We start from the raw sequence: 22,620 nt of genomic DNA on the forward strand, positions 1-22,620 counted from the left end.
TCTTTGTTGGATTAGATACATTGTACTTTCAAGCAAGTGTTTACAACCTAAATGTTAAAGAGGGCTGGCAGATACAAACCTACAATCGATGCGACACCAGCTACTTTTGTTTTATCTACAAATAGCCAGAGTGTATTTTAAATGAGATTCATCAGTTTGGTAATAATACTATAAGCAAGTTTATCGGACACAAGCAGTTATTAAAAACCCACAAACGTTCAAAAAAAATGTCCTTTCTCAAGTAAAGAGTGCAAGTGGCCGGTGTCTAGACTATCCTGCAGAAAAACAACACACGTAACTACAATGTGCCGAGTAAGGTGTCCGAATAATATCGAGACATTTCGTCAAAATAGCACTTTAATACTGCAGACATGCAGGGGGACGGCTATATTTCACCAATTCCACCCCACGGTCAATGCAAAAGGAAAACAAGACAGAGATGGTTTATCAAATTCCATGCAACAGCTGCAACCTCACACATATCGGTGAACCGAGATTTGGGACATGCCTTACAGAACGTTGGACGCCGAAGCCATAGAACAGCACGTATATACTATTACTACAAGACATATATCGCTGCGTTATCTGTATGACCCTCTTTAACACCTACAAAGGGGCAAGGGTTTCTGTTGTATGCTGTTAAAGTTTCCTTATCCAATTATAATAAAGCTGCCTCATGTATTACTACCAGCTGGTGTCTACTATGCAATGACTGAGTTATCTCGACAATGAATGAGTTTAATCGAAATTATCATACAAACTAAGGAATACGTTATTTCTTCACTACAAGGATTTGACGAAGTAACCACACCGACTACTAGGTAGTAAATTTGTTACCATACATGGTTAACACTATAGTGTACCAATTGAAAACGTAAGTTTAACATTCATGACCAATTGATGAACCAATCATCCATAAACTTGTGACCTATATCCGTAGTCAGACACTTGTAAGTGAGACTGTCAAATTGTGATGATTGACCAATGTCAAAACACACTATGTATAATACATGGTTTTTATTACATATTTATTATTTTGTTTGACATACAAAAACATAATAAGAACACCAATGTTATATAACGAATATCATAAGATACCTCATAAAATCCCACGAATCAACCGTTAAGATTGATACCGTCGATAAATAACAACATATTTCATTTAAACATTATCCTAGACTATCACTGCATCGAGATGAGTATCAACAATAAATGGAGATACATCCATACCATAGTGTCCCTTTTTGTATCAATAATATATGTAGGTTACATATTATTTCATATATATATATATCAATAGACTGTTCTCTCTTCTTTAAGGCTCGGTGTTTGATTCGCATGAGGTAGCTAATAAATCTGTCCATTCTCCAGTCACAATGCATAGATTACAATTGAAAGATCCATATATTTTACCGTAAAATGTACCGTTTTAATAATGTGAAATTTACCATTACGTTTAAGCTACCCTTTTATACAATGGTTCTTCTTTGGTAGGAACCAGGATTTTGGTAATCAGTACTGCGGCATGGCATTTCCTTTCTGAAGTATGTATCAGCATTGATGCAGTCAGTATCCCGGTACGGGGTCTCCGTCCGGTAGTGAGTATCAGCGATGCTGTTGTAAGTATCATCGGTGCAGCAGCGAGTACCACGGCGTGGGGTTTCCCTCCTTTGGAATGTATCGATAGTACTACAGGCAGTAGCAAAGTGAGGGATTTCCCTCCTGTTATAGGCATCAGTGTCGCTGCAGTCATAATCACGGCGCGGGGTTTCCTTCCTGTGGTAGGCATCAGTGGTGCTGCAGCGAGTACCACGGCGTGGGATTTCCTTCCTGTTGTAGCCACCAGTGGTTCCGCTGTCAGATCCACAGATTGGAATGTCCTTCCTGTACCGTATTGTGTCCGGGTTAGTCGCTTCAGTTGGACTATCTTTTACATCACCTATCACAGACGATAAAAGAAATATTTTTATTCTGCAATTAACACGGAAAAGGTCGGATAACCCGACATTGAATTAACTGCACGTGTGGTTGTAAACTACAACCGTACATTAATGTGGGCACAATCTACAAAAATGACACTATCTTTTACAACTGGACAGCAATGTTGAATTTAGATAAAGCAACTTTCAAATGCTTTATTTGAAACAGATCATACATTTCAAAATGGTGATCGTTCCCACATGTACATTACATATCTTGGCACATTAATATATCTTTTAGCAAAACTGTAAGATAACGTCACTATAGGTTTTTCGCTACAATTTTATCATATTCAACATAAAGCTATAACTGTTCTATCTTTTTGAAATAATCCCTGCATTGATATTGAAAATTGAAGGGTTGAGTATAGTTATTCGTTTTATAGTTGATGTTGCTAAAGAACGCAAGTTTCTCGTTTCCTTCCTTTACATGACAACGGAGAGCTATCGAGATATAATAAAAAGATTATCTTTAGTTGTGGAAAATTAAACCTACTCAATCAAACATAACTAACCTCTGTTTGGACGTGTTGACAAATATTTGGTTGTAAAATATCTGTTTTTGATAACAGTATGCTTAGGCGTTTCTTCGATGTGATCCGGAGTTCCATCATTGCCGTCTGGACGTAGTGTTGCATCCTCCTCGAGGTGTTCAGCTGGATACAGAGGTTCTAAACAAAGAATTCATCGGTGTTTGTAATATAACAGAGATTATTGTTCTATTTATTTATGGTTAATTTGTTTGTGCATGCATTGAAGATTGTCGCCAATCGAGGTTTTTCAATCACAACACTGTAAATGACATACCCTGATCATGGCGTCTGGCCAGGTATTTAGCGGTGAACTGGCGACTCCTGTGGGATGCATTTGGTTGAGAATCTTGACAACCTGCTTCTTGTTCTGTTCTAACATCAGGAGTACCATCGGAACTCCTTGGAAAGGGTTCAAGAGGAGCTGTGAATATTTAATGTGTGTAAAATACTTCGTAAGCTTTAATCATTGTAAATGTGAGAAATGTAACGCAGTTGTGAAAAATAAAGTGACACTGTACTAAATAATAAAAAAATACAAAAGGTATACTTGTATAACTATGATAAAAGGTACTATAACTATCTACATTTGAAAGCAGTGTATAATTATGAAACAACACTAACTTATACAAGATAGATAGGAAACAGCATTATAATTGTATAACAATGATACATACATATTTCTGTACAGTATAATCTGAAAACAATTCAATTAATAGCTTTTTTATATAACCGCTGAATATCTAATAAGGGAAGAAATAAATGTCTTATAATGATATATTAACAGTTTACGGTCTCTTTTGGTAAAATATGTATTACTCCTGTGTAAATAAAACATAACTATTTGATTCCGCTCTCTGAAAATCAATAAATTTTATGTAAACTGTATAAATATCGCACAGACATTATACTTTATGAATATGATACATGTATAAAAAAAGGTTTTAGCTGTGTTAAACTTAAACAAGAGTTATGATACAAATAAGGTACCTGTAGTGTTGTGTCTGGCTAAGTATTTAGCTGTGTACCGTCTCTCCCTGACCAGTGGTGTTTTCTGGCACTGATCGGTTATGTTGGCATCGCCGTTAGCAATTATTCGTTCAGTTGTACAGACATTCGCACCAACTGACGCTGTATAAAAGAGAAAACATAAACCTTTAAAACTGTGATTAGGATACAATGGAAAGATAAAAAAAAAAACCACACATTTTCGAAATCAGAATATAGTGCAAAACTCTTAGTCCTCTGACCGCAGACTGTTAAACACATGTACAGACATCTTAAAGTCAATATTATTGAATTACATTTATTACACTGTTACTTATCAACAGAACGATTCTAGAGTAAATGTCATTGATAAAATACAATGATCTTGAATACAACAAACTGGCACTTCATAGCTGAATGCCTGGTTTATAAGGTTTTTCACTGTGTGTGGTCAGTGGTAATGACTTACCTTTCTTTTTTGACAGGTACTTGGTTGTAAAACGTTTACTCAAGGTACTACGTTTGACGTTTTCATCACGAATTGTTGTATTGTTATGTTCTGTGGCAATGGATTCTTCTTTAATCTTGTCATCATGCGACGGTTGAAAATCTGAAATCGAAAAACATCAAAGAAAAATAAAACACAAAAATTATAGAAATACAAGTATCAGTAGGAATCTACGTAACACAAATACAATGCGTCAATAATCATAGAATTGCAAATGACATAGTATAAACTGATTAATACAAATTAAAATATTTAGAAAAGTCGGCAGTTTACAAAAAGCGTTAGCACACAACGGCAAAGTCAGATTACCCAACTGATACTGTAAGACAACAATAGGAACCGCGCAAGAAACAAAACCTTGGAACACGGGCAAAACTAAGTGCTTTGCACGTTTCCTGAGCTACAAAGGCCTCCCGTCAATATTAATTGCGGGAGATTAGTATATTACTTTTACAGAGAAATGAACCTTAATATCTTGACATTACAGAATTGTCACACTAAGTTAAAGTCAGGGTATGCTACATGAACTCCCATTAACTATTGAAGCTTAAACTAAATGTCCTTTGATAGTGCATGCTACCAGTCCCACAAGCAATACTCATCATGATATGTACTGCCAAATTGTGAGCATGTCTTTAATATTTACGAAATCCGGTTACTTAAAACATAGATCATGAAGTGAAAATATGATAGTTGAAAATTACAAGTACCTTTCCTGTACTGATTCTGGACGAGTTGCTCTTTGCCTGAGTTACAATATGTTAGGTAGGAGCCTAGATCAAACGGGGAAATTCCAACGACATCGTCAGTCTTTTCGGGAGAGACGACCTCCAAACGGTGTGATTCCGTAATATCCGATGATAAGCCGGCTGATTTCTTCAGAGCGCCACCTGGTGACAGGTTATCCTGGTCTCTGCTGTCACGCCTTGGTGATTTATCATGATCTTTGCTGTTATTACTTTCGTTGAGATGAGAGTGAGAAGTGTTCCGATCATCTTCTTCCTTCATTAAAATCGTCATAAAGTTTGATGTCATAGCTGTTCTCATGCTCGTGTCTGTTGTTGGGGTACCGTCAAAAATTTCTCTTTGGTCAGAACTTAGGTTAGGTGCAAACAGAACATCTTCAAGGAAATAACATGGTTTTAAGTCATACAACAATTTAATGTCACAAATAAATAGGTTATATTGTTCACGCATCTTATTCAGAATGAAAATACCTAACTTACGTTTTATTGTTTTAAATATATAGCAGTGAAACCGGATTACTTCAGAATCTGCTAATCCGGAAAAGTATAGCAAGCTCCTTTCGATTATATAATGTTTTATAAAGGAGCTCAATGGGTTTCATAAAAAATAGATCAAACCGAAACGAGTTTAAGAGTCGTGTTATCATATGACGTGATAATAATGAGTGATAGCCATCTCAAATGATAATACAGTAAAGTAACTTCTTAACAGTGTAAATCGTACCATTGAAAAACTCGATAGTTTAGTACTATGAAAATGTATAAAGTTATTCTATCATCAGGGTATCATATATCTGCAATCATTGGGAGAAAAGAAACGCTACATATCTCACCTTTGATTCTCCTGTAAGTGTTGTTGCACTCGGGTGGTCCTGTATCATACTGGGGGTCCAAAAGGAAATCATGGCCATCCTTCGTAAGATCTATGTTTGAAGATTCTTCATAAGTTAATTTTCTGCTGGATGCAATATCCACCTCAACTTTGCGGTCTAGTATGTCTTCATCTGTCGAGCTCTCATAGCTGTAATCTTGAAAATCTGTAAAACAAAAGTGTAAGTGCAGTTACATAGCAGCAAATTATTCAGCAAGAAAACTACATGTTACCGTCTATTTCATTCTAATAATAAGAGCATGCAGTCTTTGTTTACATTTTAAAAGGGACATGCACAGTTTTCTCTATTTTGTTTAATAGTATTACCTCCATCGGAAGAAATGTTGTTGTCATTCCTCAATCCTGAAATATCATCACTTAGGTAGATACAAGGAATGCTGAAATCTTCGTCTGATGATTTAGCGTCTTCAGCATGTTTCGCTTTTGTTACATTTCTGCTGCCCTCATCAAAATCTAAATCTGAAATGCATGCTACTGGGGCTTGTTTGCTCATTGGTCTTGTTTGGGCACCAGTACCGCAGTTGTCCTCGAAAATGAGTTCATCAACTTCTTCAACAAGCTCAGCCTTCGATAACTTGTTGCTGTCGTCGTTGAAATCCAAAACGGAAATGCCTCTTTCTTGGACAGGATCACTATTTGTTATTGTTTCTGTATCCTTGCCAGTAACAAAAATATCTTTGAGCCTCACGTTAGGAAAATTGCGGACTTCGTCATTCTCATACGCCATATCACTGTTTTTTGTCTTGGGTACATAGTCTGTATCGGGATCTTCATTTATCTGAAAGGGGCCAGAGGAATCGGGCATTGATACATTATTTTGTTGAACACCAGTTTTATTGCCTAAGAGCCCTCTTTTCATTTCATGATGATTGCATTCAATTCGATCGTCATCTGATGATGTCTCATACGTGTAACCATGGAAATCTGCAAAATTAAAAAAGGGGGAAATATCATATTTGCAGGAAAAAAAACCATTTCCCCAATATTTTTATGTTTAAAAAGATTGGATGGTAAAACTGAAACCCATATAATTTTCCTTACATAACAGCAATCTTTTCCTGATCATGAGTAATGTTACGGTGGATGAGCAAATAATCAATGAACTTTATTTATCTTATAACAATTATGACACAACATTTTTTCCAGTTTACATAAATCGCACTTGTTGGCCCGGATGGAAGCGCACAGAGACTCTAAATATGGTAGAAAACTGCGCAGGTAACCAATTACCTTTTAACTTCTAATTGGAAATCGAATCCAGGCCGTATTGGTGAATGGTGAGTACACTATCCACTGCGCCATCTGACCACTCTCAAATTAGTCGATCCCCTCCCAATAAAGTTAAGGAAAGTTAAGAATTATAAAATAGAGATAAGATCAATATCATATGAGCACACTTCTGCCTTGGTTACACAAATTGCATTGTTATTTTAAGTGTTTTTTTTTTTATAAACTAACAACATAAACTATTACCGTCTATAGATGGAATTCCTCTTGCTAATCTGTCCGATCGAACCAAAGCATGGTTTGTGGGCATCTCTTCGTTTGAAGAACCAGCACAGCTATCATCCTGAAAGTCTGAATGAAGAACGTTCAGGTATATAAATAATATTCATTAATCATTCAATGAAACAAAAACAAAAAAATCTCAATATTCTAAAACCGATCAGTTTTAAAAGCATCAGAAAATGTTGTTACCTCCAACTGATGAAATGCTTCTAGCCTCCAAGTCAGAGTTATAGTCCATTAAATCAATACATGAAATATCTTCGTCATCCGATCTTTCAATCCCAGCATTGTGCCTATATTTTGTCGACTCATCCAATTTCTGAGATAAAGTTACTTCTATTTGATCACGATCAGATGCTCTTCTTGACTCAGGATTTGGGCTGTTTGCAGCATTCCTCTTTTCCTTTTGTTCGGGTATCAGACTTATAACTTCAACTGTATCAGCCACGTAATAAATATCCTTGCTAGGGTCAGAACTCTGGTGAATTTCAACTTTATCAGGTTCATCTTTAGCGACGAATTTTGAAATGTTTTTGTTTTCCTTGGTCAGATCCTCATTAGAACACCCCTTGTAACTAGGTGTGTCCTGGCGTACCAATGTATTCAGATGATCTTCGTTTCCTACTTCATTTAAATCACTGGTGGTGCTGTCACTGTCCCAATCGCAAAGATTGGATTCAAAACATCCAGACTGTTTTTCTTTCGAATCTTTTGAAAATCCACCGATTACAACATTTTCCTCTTCTGTATATTGACTGCTCTCATCAATCTCAGGGAAAGATATTCTTTTGGGGGATGGTATGTCCTGTTTGGTCGCATTTCCAGCGATATTTGATTCTGGGGAATGTTTCCTTCTGTTATCAGGACCTTTCTCTGTGAATTCTTAAAAAAGAAAAAAGAATGTCATTTTGAAAACCTCGTTATACTGCCATCGTTAACTATAGATACGTTATGAAATAGTTTGGCGGTCATCAAAGACACGTTCATAGAAATTGTTGAGAAAAAAGAGGTGGAAGAAATACGAGTATAATACTGTGACAATCATGAAACCGAAAAACATTACAATGAAGTTTTGCTGTACCATAAGGTGAATTGTCATAACCCGGAATGGAGTTTTTTCGAGCCAGGAAACAAAGTACTACCTTGTGCCGATGCATCCTTTCCGTACGGAGTACTTTTCCCTGGCTCACTGTCTCCATCACTATCCCCGTCAAAACTGTCGTCTCGTGACTCCTGATCCTTTGCAGCAGGTTTGTATTCTAAAGCAGTTTGATCCAATGCTTCATTTGGATATATCTTGGATCCGTTTCTGTTTTCCAGATCATATCTGTCTGCAGCCGCCAGACCAATATCTGTATCATTGTTAGTGAATGCGTTGACAGAAGATTCCTTCCTTCCATGGTCCTCAGAATGCGCAAGTATATCTTGAAGAGAAAAGACTTGTCAATTAATTATACATTTCTTTGAAACGTGGGAAAGACGAGTACCTCAATAAACTGGCATAACAGTAGTGATTTAAAGACGTACTCCTTTTTGATACCAATTTCAGCTAATGCAAAATCTGAACTAAAAGATTGTATTGCCAAACGTAATCATTTTTCGTGATCACCAGAAAGTTTTTTTCGTGAAGACCAATAAACATTTTTCAGGTGAGACTATTATGTACATCTGACCTGCAGGTGTTTTCCTGCATAAATTTACTTATAATTGGTGTTGGGCTGTAAAAAGCCCCATTTGGCATCAATCCGTTTACCGTTTAACAAAGCTTCTGTCCACTTTTTGTCATCTAAATCATCGCTGTCACTATCCCCTTCCGATAGGAGTGCGGAATTCGGATATTTTACAGGTAGTTTTCCAGTTATCTCACGATGTCCCGGTGATCTACGATCAGATTTGCATGCATTCTGTGCTAAACTCGGTTTCTGATGGTCGAACTCGTATTTCACACTTGATGCCAACGATTCTTCATCATCATCGCAGAAAGATTTCTGATTTGCTACAAAATGCACATAATCATAAATTAAAACTTCAGAATCTATTCATTTGTTAAATTCGTTTCCTCTTTTGTCTGGTCATATACATTACCATTTAATTACACTTATTCCAAGTTCCATTGAAACTTTCTTCTTGTACATAAATTAATAATGAAATCAAAATTAATTCAATATCAGCCGATATATTTCGTTCCGGTATCTGAACTTCCAAAGTTTATATCAATTTCTAGAATCACAGTTTGTTAACCCTATGACCATTGAATACATGTCTTATTGCATAAAACTATACAATGACGGATTACCGTGTTGCGTTGAATCCTTTCCAATAAAACTACTGCTCTTCGGTTTTTCTGCTTCACTCTCTTCGTCATTATCCCAGTCAAAATCGGAATCAATGTCTTGTACCATATCAAGCAGTTCATCTTTTGTAGTAGGGTTTTTCTCACTACATTGGTGTATTTGGTGTGTTCCATCGGTAGGAATAGCAGTTGAGCCATGGTCAGCAACTGCTAACGGAACATTGGGAACATTCCCCTCCATATCGGACATAGCGATGTTTGCTAACTGTCTTTCCTGACCATCGATTGACATCGACATATCTACAAAAAACGACAAAATCAATTGTATCTCTAAAAAGGTTGTTACCATGACAATGTGTTCAGTCAATTCCTAGTTAGATATTATCTATTAACTTAATGAAAAGGTATCTAATCATTCTGTTTTGAGTGACAGATATTTTGTAGATTAGTAACGTCAGCACTTCGCAGAATATCTGTCTGTTGTCAATTACCTTGTATAGACGGTTGGTCTTCCAAAGGGTCGCTGTCACTATCCCAGTTCGAGTCGGAACCCTGTTTTGGTTCTCCTCTTAATGTCTTTTCTTTAAAAGCTGTCTTCTCTTCTGACGATTTATGTTCAATTAATATATTGGAAGGTGATCCAGTAATATTTGTGTGATCAGAAATATCATTGTTCGTCAGAGAGTTGTGTTTATCTTTTGTCAGGGAAAGGATTACAGCTGATTCCTTCATTTTGTGATCTGCAGGAAAACAATATTTTTACTGTCAATCATGTTTTTCTTTATTTAATTCATTACAATAATATAGTATAACCTATCAAACTGATATTCACTAAACGTTAGAGTTTTGCTGGTAGTTGCAAGTGCATTCAGGGAATGATAATTATGGTTACATGAAAGTATCACATTTACACATATACCAATCCCCTGTGCAGGTTCGGGCACCATTCCACTGCATGTTGTATGTGGCTATCAATGAAGTGCTCTCAGCAGAATCGAAGGTTTTCTTCAATGTCTTCTGCTCAAGGGATATTAAATAAAACTTAAATTGATCTGCTGCCCAATTGCAACATTTGGGATCGCAGTGTTTTTCTTTTCTTACTTTCCTAGGCCTTTTTTGCGATGTCTCCCTAGACACCCGTCATCATATGACCAAACAAACACACAAACAAACCAACATTACACAATGGCCTACTACGACTAACATAACTATGTTGCACATATTCTATCATCCTTAACATCTTAAAGCAACACATACATACATGCATGCATGCATACCATATATACACAAACAGGCGCACATTTTCACAGACACAATCCATACATAAATATAAACTTATTTGACTTAAACACACAAGGCTTATATAACCCATACTAATAGTTCTGAACAGCTGCAAAATACAGATCATGCGAGCATTAAGAATTAAAGAATCCATATTGTTTTTAAGTTTATGTCATTTATCTTGTTGTCTTTAAACATAATTTAATTAGATTATTAAAGTTCATGCACATTTATAATAAGATGACATGTGCTATTCGATAAAACCTTTCAGTGTTTAATTACCTTGGGGCGACGACTCCTTTCCAATAAAACTACTGATCTTTAGTTTTTCCGGTTCACTTTCCCCATCACTACCCCAGTCAGAATCGGAATTAAAACTGTGCAACTCTAGCAATTCCTCTTTTGTAGCAGGTTTTTCCTCACTAGATTGATGGTCTTTTTGTATTCCATCTGTATGATCCATAGCTGACCCATGGTCACCAATTGACAACGGAACAATCGGAAATACTTGCTTCTCAATTTCGGATGCAGCAAAGTTTGCTATCTGTTTTCCCTGACCATCGTGTGATATCGACACATCTGTCAACAAATAAATAGTAGTCACTAAAGGTATCACCCTCATGACAATGAATTTAGACAGATGTCAATTATATATTAATGGTTAATGAAAAAGGTATGTGATTTACCTTCTATAGACGGTTGGTCTTCCAAAAGGTCGCTGTCACTATCCCAGTTCGAGTCGGAACTCTGATGTGGTTTTTCTCTTGGTGTATTATCTCTAATACATGTCCTCTGCTCTGGTGATTTGTGTTCAATTAACATATTGGAAAGGGACCCAGTAGTATTTCTATGGTCAGAAATATCATTGTTCAACACAAGGTTGTGTTTCTCTTCAGTAACGCTTAGAATATCAGCTGATTCTTTCATTCTGTGATCTATAGGAAGTTAAAATTATTACACTTAAATTTTGTTAGTTGTATTCATCTTGTGATTGATTACAAATCATGAAACATACATAAAAGTAAAAAATGAAACATGTGCTTTACTGAGCCCGATTTTCGATGTTTAAAGAATTCATTGTCCAAGAACAAATATATAAGTCAACATGCAAGTCTAAAATAGACTTCAATCAATATCCGGTAATATAAAACATGATTGTAATTTCATATGAGATGAAGATAAAGTCACTTTGCAAAATATGAAATTATTAATTATTAAACCGAGATTCCTGTTTGTAGTTTCAGGTATATAATGGTTGTGACAATCAAGGGATACATATCATCATCAATAGTAGGATAGCTCACAACTTATTCGTCTACGATAAAATGTCAAGTTTGACAAAAACGCAGTACTCATATTCCTCAAATTAAGATGGTATCGTTTGCCCTCAGTCTTTGAAAGACAAGGAGACATTTTCTTCAGGAAAGAATACTATGTACATCAGCCATTAACGTTATTAACAGTGAACCATAAAGCTAATAGGTTAGGAGACGTGTGACAGACCAATTAGTAACAACTCATTTTACCCTCTAAGAAAGCCTCTTTCGCCTTCATGTTGTCTGAATCATCGTTGTCACTATCCCAGCCCGACACAGGTGTGGAGTTAGGACATTGTACAGGTAGTGATCCAAATATCTCACTCTGTTCTGGTGACTTGTGACTCGTTGCTAAACTCAGTTTCTGAGCATCTAACTCGTTGCATTTCACAGTTGATGCCACCGTTTTCCTAGGCGATATATCTGCATTGCCATCGCAAAACGATTTCTGATTAGCTACAAAATTCAAGTAATCTGAATATCAAACATTATGGAACCCTATAGTTTGCAATAATATATTATTTATCCTGACATATTTAATTACAATTTTAATTTCAGATATTCAAGTTCCTTTCAACCCTTTTTGCATATCTATTAGTTATAAGATGACATCGATTTTAGTTGGATTTTTTTTTTTTTTTTTTAAAGAAATCTTCGAAAAAATGTTACATCGAACTTCCAGGATTACAATATAAAAACCTTATGACTGATAAGTATTTGTCTATTACCGTGTTGCGTTGAATCCTTTTCAATATAAATACTGCTCTTTGGTTTTTCGGTTTCACTTTCTCCGTCACTATCCCAGTCAGAATCGAAATCAATCTTTTGAACCATATCTAGCAATTCATCACTGAATTGAGGATCTTTGTGCATTCTATCGATGTGATCAACAGATGAACCCTGGTCAGCATTCACAATTGCCAACGGAACAACTGGAAGGGCTTTCTCCTCGATATCGGTCACAACCAATTTTGCTAGCTGATGTCTCTGATCATCGTGTGACATCGACTTATCTGTAAGAAACGACAAGTGTCTAGTCATTTCTTGAAAAAATATTATTTCTTTACTTATTAAAATATCACCTGTTTTGAGTATCAGATATTGTGTCGATCTGTAACCTAAATCAAAACACTTGAAGAATATTTGTATCTGGTATCCAATATAGCAAATTACCTTGTGCTGATGGTTGATCTCCTGAAGGGTCGCTGTCACTATCCCAGTTCGAGTCGGAACTCTGCTGTGGTTCTTTTCTTGGTGTCTTTCCTCTAACAAGTGTCTTCACCTCTGATGATTTGAGTTCAATTAGGGAACCAGTGATATTTCTGTGGTCAGAAGTATCATTGTTCGTCAGAGCGGGGTGTTTCTCTTTAGTAATGGTTAGGACAGTAGCTGATTCCTTCATTCTGTGATCTGCGAAAAGACAAATTATCACAGTTAAGCTTTAATATAAAACCTTTATAAATTGAAACCTTAATTGAGCAGAAACATTATTATCGATATTTTGTCGATCTGTAACCTAAATCAAAGCACTTGAAGAATATTTGTATAGGGTATCCAAGATAGCAGATGTTTATTACCTTGTGCTGATGGTTGATCTCCTGAAGGGTCGCTGTCACTATCCCAGTTCGAGTCGGAACTCTGCTGTGGTTCTTTTCTTGGTGTCTTTCCTCTAACAAGTGTCTTCACCTCTGATGATTTGAGTTCAATTAGGGAACCAGTGATATTTCTGTGGTCAGAAGTATCATTGTTCGTCAGAGCAGGGTGTTTCTCTTTAGAAATGGTTAGGATAGTAGCTGATTCCTTCATTTTGTGATCTGCAAAAAGACAAATTATCACAGTTAAGCTTTAATATTAAACCTTTATAAATTGAAACCTTAATTGAGCAGAAACATTATTATCGATATTGTGTCGATCTGTAACCTAAATCAAAGCACTTGAAGAATATTTGTATCTGGTATCCAAGATAGCAGTTGTAAATTACCTTGTGCTGATGGTTGATCTCCTGAAGGGTCGCTGTCACTATCCCAGTTCGAGTCGGAACTCTGTTGTGGTTCTTTTCTTGGTGTCTTTCCGTTAACAAGTGTCTTTACCTCTGATGATTTGAGTTCAATTAGGGAACCAGTGATAATTCTGGGGTCAGAAGTAGCATTGTTCGTCAGAGCGGGGTGTTTCTCTTTAGTAACGGTTAGGACAGTAGCTGATTCCTTCATTCTGTGATCTGCAAAAAGACAAATTATCACAGTAAAGCTTTAATATTTAACCTTTATAAATTGAACCCTTAATTAAGCAGAAACATTATTATCGAAATTTTGTCGATCTGTAACATAAATCAAAGCACTTGAAGAATATTTGTATAGGGTATCCAAGATAGCAGTTGTAAATTACCTTGTGCTGATGGTTGATCTCCTGAAGGGTCGCTGTCACTATCCCAGTTCGAGTCGGAACTCTGTTGTGGTTCTTTTCTTGGTGTCTTTCCTTTAACAAGTGTCTTTACCTCTGATGATTTGAGTTCAATTAGGGAACCAGTGATAATTCTGGGGTCAGAAGTAGCATTGTTCGTCAGAGCGGGGTGTTTCTCTTTAGTAACGGTTAGGACAGTAGCTGATTCCTTCATTCTGTGATCTGCAAAAAGACAAATTATCACAGTAAAGCTTTAATATTAAACCTTTATAAATTGAACCCTTTATTAAGCAGAAACATTATTATCGAAATTTTGTCGATCTGTAACATAAATTAAAGCACTTGAAGAATATTTGTATAGGGTATCCAAGATAGCAGATGTTTATTACCTTGTGCTGATGCTTGATCTTCTGACGGGTCGCTGTCACTATCCCAGTTCGAGTCGGAACTCTGTTGTGGTTCTTTTCTTGGTGTCTTTTCTTTAACAAGTGTCTTCACCTCTGATGATTTGAGTTCAATTAGGGAACCAGTGATATTTCTGTGGTCAGAAGTATCATTGTTCGTCAGAGCGGGGTGTTTCTCTTTAGTAATGGTAAGGATAGTAGCTGATTCCTTCACTCTGTGATCTGCAAAAAGACAAATTATCACGGTTAAGCTTTTATATTAAACCTTTATAAATTGAAACCTTAATTGAGCAGAAACATTATTTTTCTCAGAAACAATAAAAAAATAAAGGGTTACCTCATCTCAATTTCAAAGATTGTATAGTTTAAAGACAAAATGATTACCCAAGTCTATATTAGCCTGAAATTCCTGTTAGAAAATGTATGTAATTAATTAAATTATATCAAATTACTTCACCCTAATAAGTTCACTATCCTATCTCTTACCCAGGAATTCATTATGAAAAGTTGCTTTACGCAGATCACTTAATTAAAAAAAAATATAGTAAAGAGCGCATTAACCATGAAACAGAGTTCCGTCCCCTTTTTTGTCGTCCGATTCATCGGTGTCGCTACCCCAGTCCGACCCAGATGCAGTCTTCTGACCCTCTACAGTTAGTGTTCCGGCAACCCCACCAGGGTCGAGTCCGTGATCAGATTTGTACCCATTCAATGCGACACTGGGTTTTCTAACATCTAGCTCATGGTAGTTCACTGTTGGTATTGATGGTACCATAAGGGATGTTTCCTGATTATTATTCCGCAAAAATATTTCTGCAAAATGCAAGAAACCTGCCTTTCATATATGACATAATCAAAATATTCGCTAGACATGCGAAGTGAGGGAGCACCTATCGTTATACAAGGCAAAATGGTAGAAATAAATATCGTAGGTGTTCCTAGAGATACTCTGAAGTAAAATGCTGCAGGATGTAGAAAATGCTTTACAATGGGTACAGCAGATCAATTATAGATTCTAGTCCTCTGAGCAGACGACAAAGAAGAACGCCCTCAACATTAAAGATGTCCATCATTAGTTGCCTCATACGATCATGCAGTGATATACACCAGGTGAATTATTTCCTCGGCACCTGCATGGGATAGGCTGACTATACCATGACTAAGAAAGCTTAACTGTGAAAATGTAATTGTAACTTTGTCATTGAAGTCGTTCAATAAATCAATATGTGTATACCTTGCACTGTCGTCTCCCTTTCATTGCATGCAATGCTCTCTGGTTTCTTTGATTCACTGTCTTCACTATCCCAGTCCGAACTGGACGCAACATCCTGTGCATCTTCTGGTGCCTCTTTTGCAGCAGGCGTGTTGGGACAGTCCTTCTTCTCAGCCTCGCACACAACGATTCTTGCAGACTGCTTTCTTTGATCGTCTTGTGGCATCAATATATCTTAATGCAATTAGACGGAAATTGTAAATATGCAACGAAAAAAAGGAAACGCAATATTAAGAGCTATATTTGGGCAATTACTCACGGAATTATTTTTAATATCATTAATGATATAAACTTTATTTATTTTTCAACAATTATGAAACAAGTTATTTCAACTTATATTAGTCACTCTTGTAGGCCCGGATGTAAGCGCGTGGGGGTCTTAGTGTGGGAAGAAACTAGTGTACAACGCAATATCAATCTACGGCAATACATTGTTTTATTTATTGTCATATATATTCATTTAAAACTTGTTCAACAATACAAAATGATGATGTAAGCTGCATATATTTAACTTCAACGTTGGAGTATAGTATATCAACAAAATAAAAGAACAATTTACCTGTTAATGATAGATTACGTTTAATGACTGCAGTCCTCTTTTCGTTCTGTAAAGAGCTACTGTCACTACCCCAGTCAGAATCAGACGCTGATGTGTGTCCCTTCACCAAGCCTGTATTGAGTTCTTCAAGCGTTTGCTGCTCATTGTTGCGGGCAGGTGCATTCAATTCTGGCTTTGGGTTTTCTGCATTTTGCGCATTGTCTTGGACTGTATCCTTTACTTGCGTTTCTATTTTGGTATCACGATATATTTTCCAATTAGGTACAAAGTCATATGTACTTATAAGCACATCAGTAATCAACTATGAATTACTTAGAAGCAATATCGAATTACTTTGTACAGTAAAAAGTATACACGCGGAAGTTTTCGATCCAATAGAAATGGCCACACCGTATACAATAACCTACATAAAATAAGCAAGTGGCACGTGCTACATGAATTCTTAACAAAACTGAATAAAGTGTAGTTTGTAAAAAAATAATTGTAGTTAATCAATTAACATAATTTTAAACCCATTTAAGGATGTTTTTTCTCCACGATGTACTTACTCATGTTACCTCCTAGATCTCTTGAAACCTCGCTTTCACTGTCCCAGTCAGAATCGTGTGATCCACTCTTGACCTCAACTAGTCCTGTTCCCTCCATTTGTAATTCATTCAGTCCCAGAGTCATGCTGCAGGTACCTAAAGATACATGCTGCTTAACATGAAGCTCAAGCTATGAAAATAAGGCGTTTGATAGGTGTTTTACATGGTTTATGGCTTGATGGAATATCTTCGAATTCAGGTGTGAAGAACTGGACATCGGTATGCAGAGTACGGACAATTTTATAGAATTTAGGAATCCTTGAGATATACCCAGTTATCAAATCTGTACATCTAAAACTACATAGAATAAAGCTACATAATATGGATGAACGTAAAATGTTACCTTGTACTGGCGATAATTTTCCATTGGTTACATTAGTTTTCGATTTCTCTGGTTCGCTGTCTCCATCGCTATCCCAGTCGGAACCAGACGTAAGATTTCCTACGATATCTAACACGTCATCCTTTTCAGATGGTTTGTTTTTTGAAGATTTGATAGCAAGTGCCTGATCATGGTCGGAAAGTTCAGTGACCAAAGGAGTAATGGATCCTGAGGTTCTCTTGGTGATGTCTGGGTTGGAGATTGATTCCGATCTTTTGTGGTGATCATGAAGCATGAGGATATCTGTAAGAAACGTTGTAATAAAAGGTGTCACTAAAATAATTTCTATTGAAAAAATGATGCCATCTAAAACTCAATGAAGATATGATGTCAACGTAGTTACGACACATCGGTCCTTATTTATGTCGGTGAAAACCTCAATCACAGTGGTGCTAACACATTTTTCCATAGCGAGTATGAAGATCAAACGTTACCTTCTACATCCTTCCTTGATCCTTCATAATCATCGCTGTCTTTATCCCAGTCAGGGTAGGATGTCTTGTTCTCCAATTCCTTTTTAATCTTTGTATCACAATCTGCAAGTAATATATTTCGTACATGTAGACAATCAGTGTATGAGGAAAACATATTCGATCACTGTTGTGAGAGAAATTTAACCCCCGGGATAGGGTTTTCGTTTTCAGGACTAGACAAATGTTTGCTCTGGCCTTACAGAACTATTTTCCTCAGGTCGCGATTTCCTTGTCTACACCACAAATCGGTGGTGATATATTGCATTGACCTTATTCTCATGAATTGAAGTATATATATTCTTTGATGTACTACTTAGTTGAATCATAACTGATTTTATTTCAATAAATTTTTAATATTATATGTATATCTATGTTGTGGAATGATTTTTCCGTTTCACGTACAGTGTACCGTACCAAAATAATAATACTTTGTAATTGTAGACGGTGCTACTACACTGTTAAAGTTCCAAACTGAATTGACATGCTATTTCGTTCTTAGCCATACAGTACATACCCGGGACAACACGTTTGTTCGTGGTAACGGACTTTTTCTTGTCATCACTCCAATCTATACACGAACTGTCGGACTCTGAGACATGGAACCTGGTTACTTCAGTCATCTCGACTTCTCTGACTGGGAAACCATCAGGAATGTCAGTCACTGGGAACCAAAAGCTGTCTTCATTCTTTTGATCAGCAAATGGAGACACGTTTGTTCCTGTAACAATGTGTAAAACAGACATACGTTTTCATTTTTGTATTTCTGAAGTTTTTGACGTAGTAAGTTAGTCAACACTCCTGGGGTCTTATTGTAACAGGTATATAGGTTAACAGTAATGGATGAGAGATAGAGGAAATCATATTAATATCTTCACATCTCTGATATATCAGACTTTCATTTACAGTGACATGGATACCTTTCGCAGAGGCCTCCGGATTTCCGTTGATTATCCAGGCGGACGTCTTGCTGCTGGTGCATTCATCTGTATCTGTTCCCCAGCAAACAGAGTCCTCCTTCATCGTTGTTTCAGCGATGACGGAATGTGGTTTTGAGTCCATCACACCACATTTGGTTATATTTCTGTACTTTGCCTGAGGACCGGAATCATACTCGTTGTTCACTGGTTCTAATTCTTCGAGAGAACCACCTTAAAATAAATAAATAATTATAGCTTATAATGTAATTAAATTAGTAAGAATGATACTCTGTCACGTTTTCATGCACATGTAACTTCTGATATTGCAAGGTAATGTGTTATTTATAGTCATAGTACAAACAAAAATGTAGTTTCTAATGGGAATTCAGGTGAATTGTGTGTTCTTTAAATTGTTTTTCAATAGACAAAAACTAAATTTCACAGCATGATTTCCAATCAAATATTTTTTTATTTTTTTTTTATCATTAACCGTCCAGAAACATACCTTCTGCAGAAACATCATCTGCTTGAAAAATTGTCCCATTGCCTACTTCTGTGGTTAGTGCATGGCAATCTGCTTCCTCGTCTGTCACAGAAACGATGTCCATGTCCGATACGTGCCTAGGCAATGTTTGCCGATCTGATTTTTCGCCAGTTACAGACTCAATGTCTCTGTTATATTCTTGTGCACAAAGTTCACTGCGACCTGTCTCCTCGTCTGTTACAGATTCGATGTACCCGTTACATGCTTGTGTACCATGAGCATGGCAATCTGTCTTCTCTTCTCTTTCAAGGCCGATGTTTCCGTTATATACTTGTGTACAAAGTGCATGGCAATCTGTCTTCTCGTCTGTTTCAGACTCGATGTTTCCATTACATACTTGTGCACAAAGTTCACTGCGACCTGTCTCCTCGTCTGTTACAGACTCGATGTACCCGTTACATGCTTGTGTACCATGAGCATGGCAATCTGTCTTATCGTCTGTTTCAGACTCGATGTTTCCATTACATACTTGTGCACAAAGTGCACTGCGATCTGTCTCCTCGTCTGTTTCAGACTCGATGTTTCCGTTACATACTTTTGTATCTAGTGTGCGACAATATGTCTCCTCTTCTGCTACAGACTTGATGTTTCCGTCACATACTTGTGCACAAAGCGCACTGTGATCTGCCTCCTCGTCTGTTTCAGACTCAATGTTTCTGTCCCAACCTTTTGTACCATGTGCGCGGGAATCTGTCTCCTCGTCCGTTACAGAATCGATTTTGACATCACCTACATAAGTTTTCAATGTACGACAATCTGGCTCGTCCTCTGATACTGAATCAATGTCCATGTCGCATTCCCCGGTGGACGGTACCTGGCAAGCTGGCTTCTCGTCTGTTACAGAAACGATATCCACATCACAGTCTTGGGTCGACATTGCATAAACATCTGGCTCTTGGTCCTCGTCATTGACGATATCTCCTTTATGGACATCAGACTCATCACAAGTTAAAGACTGAGTGTCACTGTCACATTCTAGTGTGGACGTAGCATGGCTGTCTGGCTCTTTGTCAGACAGTACGCTGTCCTCGCAAATACCTCTCCATTCTCGAGCCATACTCAATGACAGACTGTTATTGTACTTCACTTCATCCACTGACTTGCCTCCAGAGGTTGGTAACACGAATTTGAAGGGTGTGTCCAACTTCAGTGTTATTTCTTGATTGGTGTATCTCTGGTCGTCATCCGATTCATCTGTTACATATGCAACGATTCCGGATGTCATTTACAATACCGAATAAATATATAAACATATATGCATGTCATGTACCGCAAAACTGGAAATTTTCGTGAAGTGAATATGCTCCGGTCTTTCGCGCTGATTAAATTATCAGATTAGATTTAGATTAAAGTTAGAATAGCGCATAACGAATTTAAGAATCGTTTCCACACAAATATTTCCACAGCGCAAGGAATCACACCGCAAACATTTCCACTCGCGACAATTTCCTCTTTTATAGTGTTTTATAGTATTACTGAATGTGCTCAGTATATATGTATGTTTATCTTGATTTTCCTTCCACACAATTTTCTCAATAAATCCTAGTGAATCTCCGTTGTAATGAACAGAAAATATTTAAAAGATATAAGAGAAGGTAGGAGAAAGTGTGCCTCACGTTTTAGTCACATTAACAGATAAATCCTTTCGAAACCTCTTAATCTTATAAAATAATGAAGACCCTCTCCTATCCTACTTCAACCAACCTTTCTGAGCACTCAGTTGCTACGATACCATACTCATTGCCACTGTAATACTATCTGAATATTTAGTTTTAAATATTACCGCGCGATTCTTTATATTTACTGCTCCAAACTGTTGCAACATGGGATTCTACGTGATGTTATATTTTAGTATTTCTCAAACCTTACCTCCCATTGGTTGAAACTCCTCATTAGTTGCCCCGCTTTTTCTAGGCACGTCTTCAGCAACATCATACCCAACAACATTACCGGAGAGGCTGCGAGTTGGACGGACAATCAGTAACATACACCCACCATCAGTTTGATCCCTGCACGAATTGGTGTCGGTGTCTTCAGAACTTGGCAGTCGCGATCTTTCCTCGTGTAGCCGTTCTTGAGGTTTTCTGATTGGCTCATCAATGTGTTGAAAGTTCCTTACTGCGTAATTCCCATACTTTCTTTGCTGATCCGTGTGTTCTCCTGTATATTCTGATCGGCAAGTGTCAGCTGAGGATATCTGACTATGAAAGTCGTCGTGTTTTGGTTCACTTCCGAGCTGCCTGTGCTCCGTGTTCCTCAATAGCTGCTTACAAAATTTATCCTGATTGCTACTATACACTGGCTTGGGTGTGCTAATGCAAATTGGTTTAGGTGTGCTACAATAAATTGGTTTTGGTACTTTGGTCTGGTTTCGTTGAGAATCCCTTGTCAAGCTGTTGTGACGACCGATCTCTAAATTCTTACTGTCGGAATGCCTCAGTGACGACTCCTGTCCTGCTTGCCTGCGCCGGACGGAAGCCTGATTTCTGACCGAAGAACGATTGGCACTGTTCTTTGTAATTTCACTTGTACGCCGTTCTTTTGTTTTGTGATATTCAGCAATGATTCTCTTTGCCTCGGCTTCAAACGTGTTTACTTGGTCCACACTGGTCATGGTTGTGTTGCCGTGTCTGGTAGCGGTTTTGGAAGCAGCATATTGGTCGACTGATTCCCTAGTTTCTGCCACAGCAATGTGCGAAGCAGCGTGGTGGTGAAATATTGGCCCAGTGTCTCTATGCTGGTGATGTTGAGGAAGAGAGTACTTCCTTATGACTTTTCTAACATCATTTTCCAATTTGTCGACTCGATCAAAGATGTCTTTTGTGGAAATCGGATCTTTGCAGGGTCGGTGTTTTCTACGATCGTGCGATTCCAAACGTTGTGACTGAGTTCTGCTGTATTCTCTAGCTGTAGAGTTCGTGAAACTGTTCCAATGGGCCGGTTTCGTTTTAACGGCATCAATGGTGTCACTCCAGCTTTGTTTGGTCTGCAGAAGCTTAAGTCTCATATTCATCAAGCGAAGTCTATTAACTTCCTCAAG

The 22,620-nt window shown here is 37.3% G+C and overlaps 1 protein-coding gene across 1 annotated transcript; it reads right to left on the minus strand.

Moving 5' to 3' along the window:
* Nucleotides 1-1,019: 1,019 nt before the first annotated feature.
* LOC110443806 lies at nt 1,020-22,587 on the minus strand. Its single transcript, XM_021488226.1, has 32 exons — nt 21,450-22,587; nt 19,542-20,774; nt 19,037-19,267; nt 18,634-18,837; nt 18,081-18,182; nt 17,608-17,889; nt 17,226-17,360; nt 16,678-16,905; nt 16,080-16,292; nt 15,407-15,658; nt 14,831-15,067; nt 14,427-14,663; nt 13,619-13,855; nt 13,215-13,451; nt 12,770-13,054; nt 12,252-12,497; nt 11,412-11,660; nt 11,008-11,304; nt 9,936-10,184; nt 9,448-9,744; nt 8,905-9,147; nt 8,294-8,575; nt 7,341-8,033; nt 7,116-7,220; nt 5,949-6,566; nt 5,584-5,787; nt 4,715-5,125; nt 3,966-4,106; nt 3,500-3,640; nt 2,787-2,933; nt 2,495-2,650; nt 1,020-1,939 (listed from the first exon to the last, which is right to left on the minus strand). The coding sequence occupies exons 1-32, from the start codon at nt 22,585-22,587 to the stop codon at nt 1,470-1,472; spliced, it is 10,200 nt and encodes a 3,399-aa protein (XP_021343901.1). The 3' UTR covers nt 1,020-1,469.
* Nucleotides 22,588-22,620: the final 33 nt, after the last annotated feature.

This window comes from Mizuhopecten yessoensis, unplaced genomic scaffold, assembly GCF_002113885.1.
Source record: "Mizuhopecten yessoensis strain PY_sf001 unplaced genomic scaffold, ASM211388v2 scaffold716359, whole genome shotgun sequence".
Classification (NCBI taxonomy): domain Eukaryota; kingdom Metazoa; phylum Mollusca; class Bivalvia; order Pectinida; family Pectinidae; genus Mizuhopecten; species Mizuhopecten yessoensis.

What these genes read in the sequence shown, in the direction of transcription:
- LOC110443806 (XM_021488226.1), bottom strand. Translation starts at nt 22,587, where the DNA reads ATGAGACTTAAGCTTCTGCAGACCAAACAAAGCTGGAGTGACACCATT. An exon ending in AAAATTATCGCCAGTACAAG is followed by an intron (nt 17,361 to 17,607) that starts GTAACATTTTAC and finishes ATGTATCTTTAG; the next exon opens with GTACCTGCAGCATGACTCTG. An exon ending in CAACATTTCTTCCGATGGAG is followed by an intron (nt 5,788 to 5,948) that starts GTAATACTATTA and finishes TTTGTTTTACAG; the next exon opens with ATTTTCAAGATTACAGCTAT.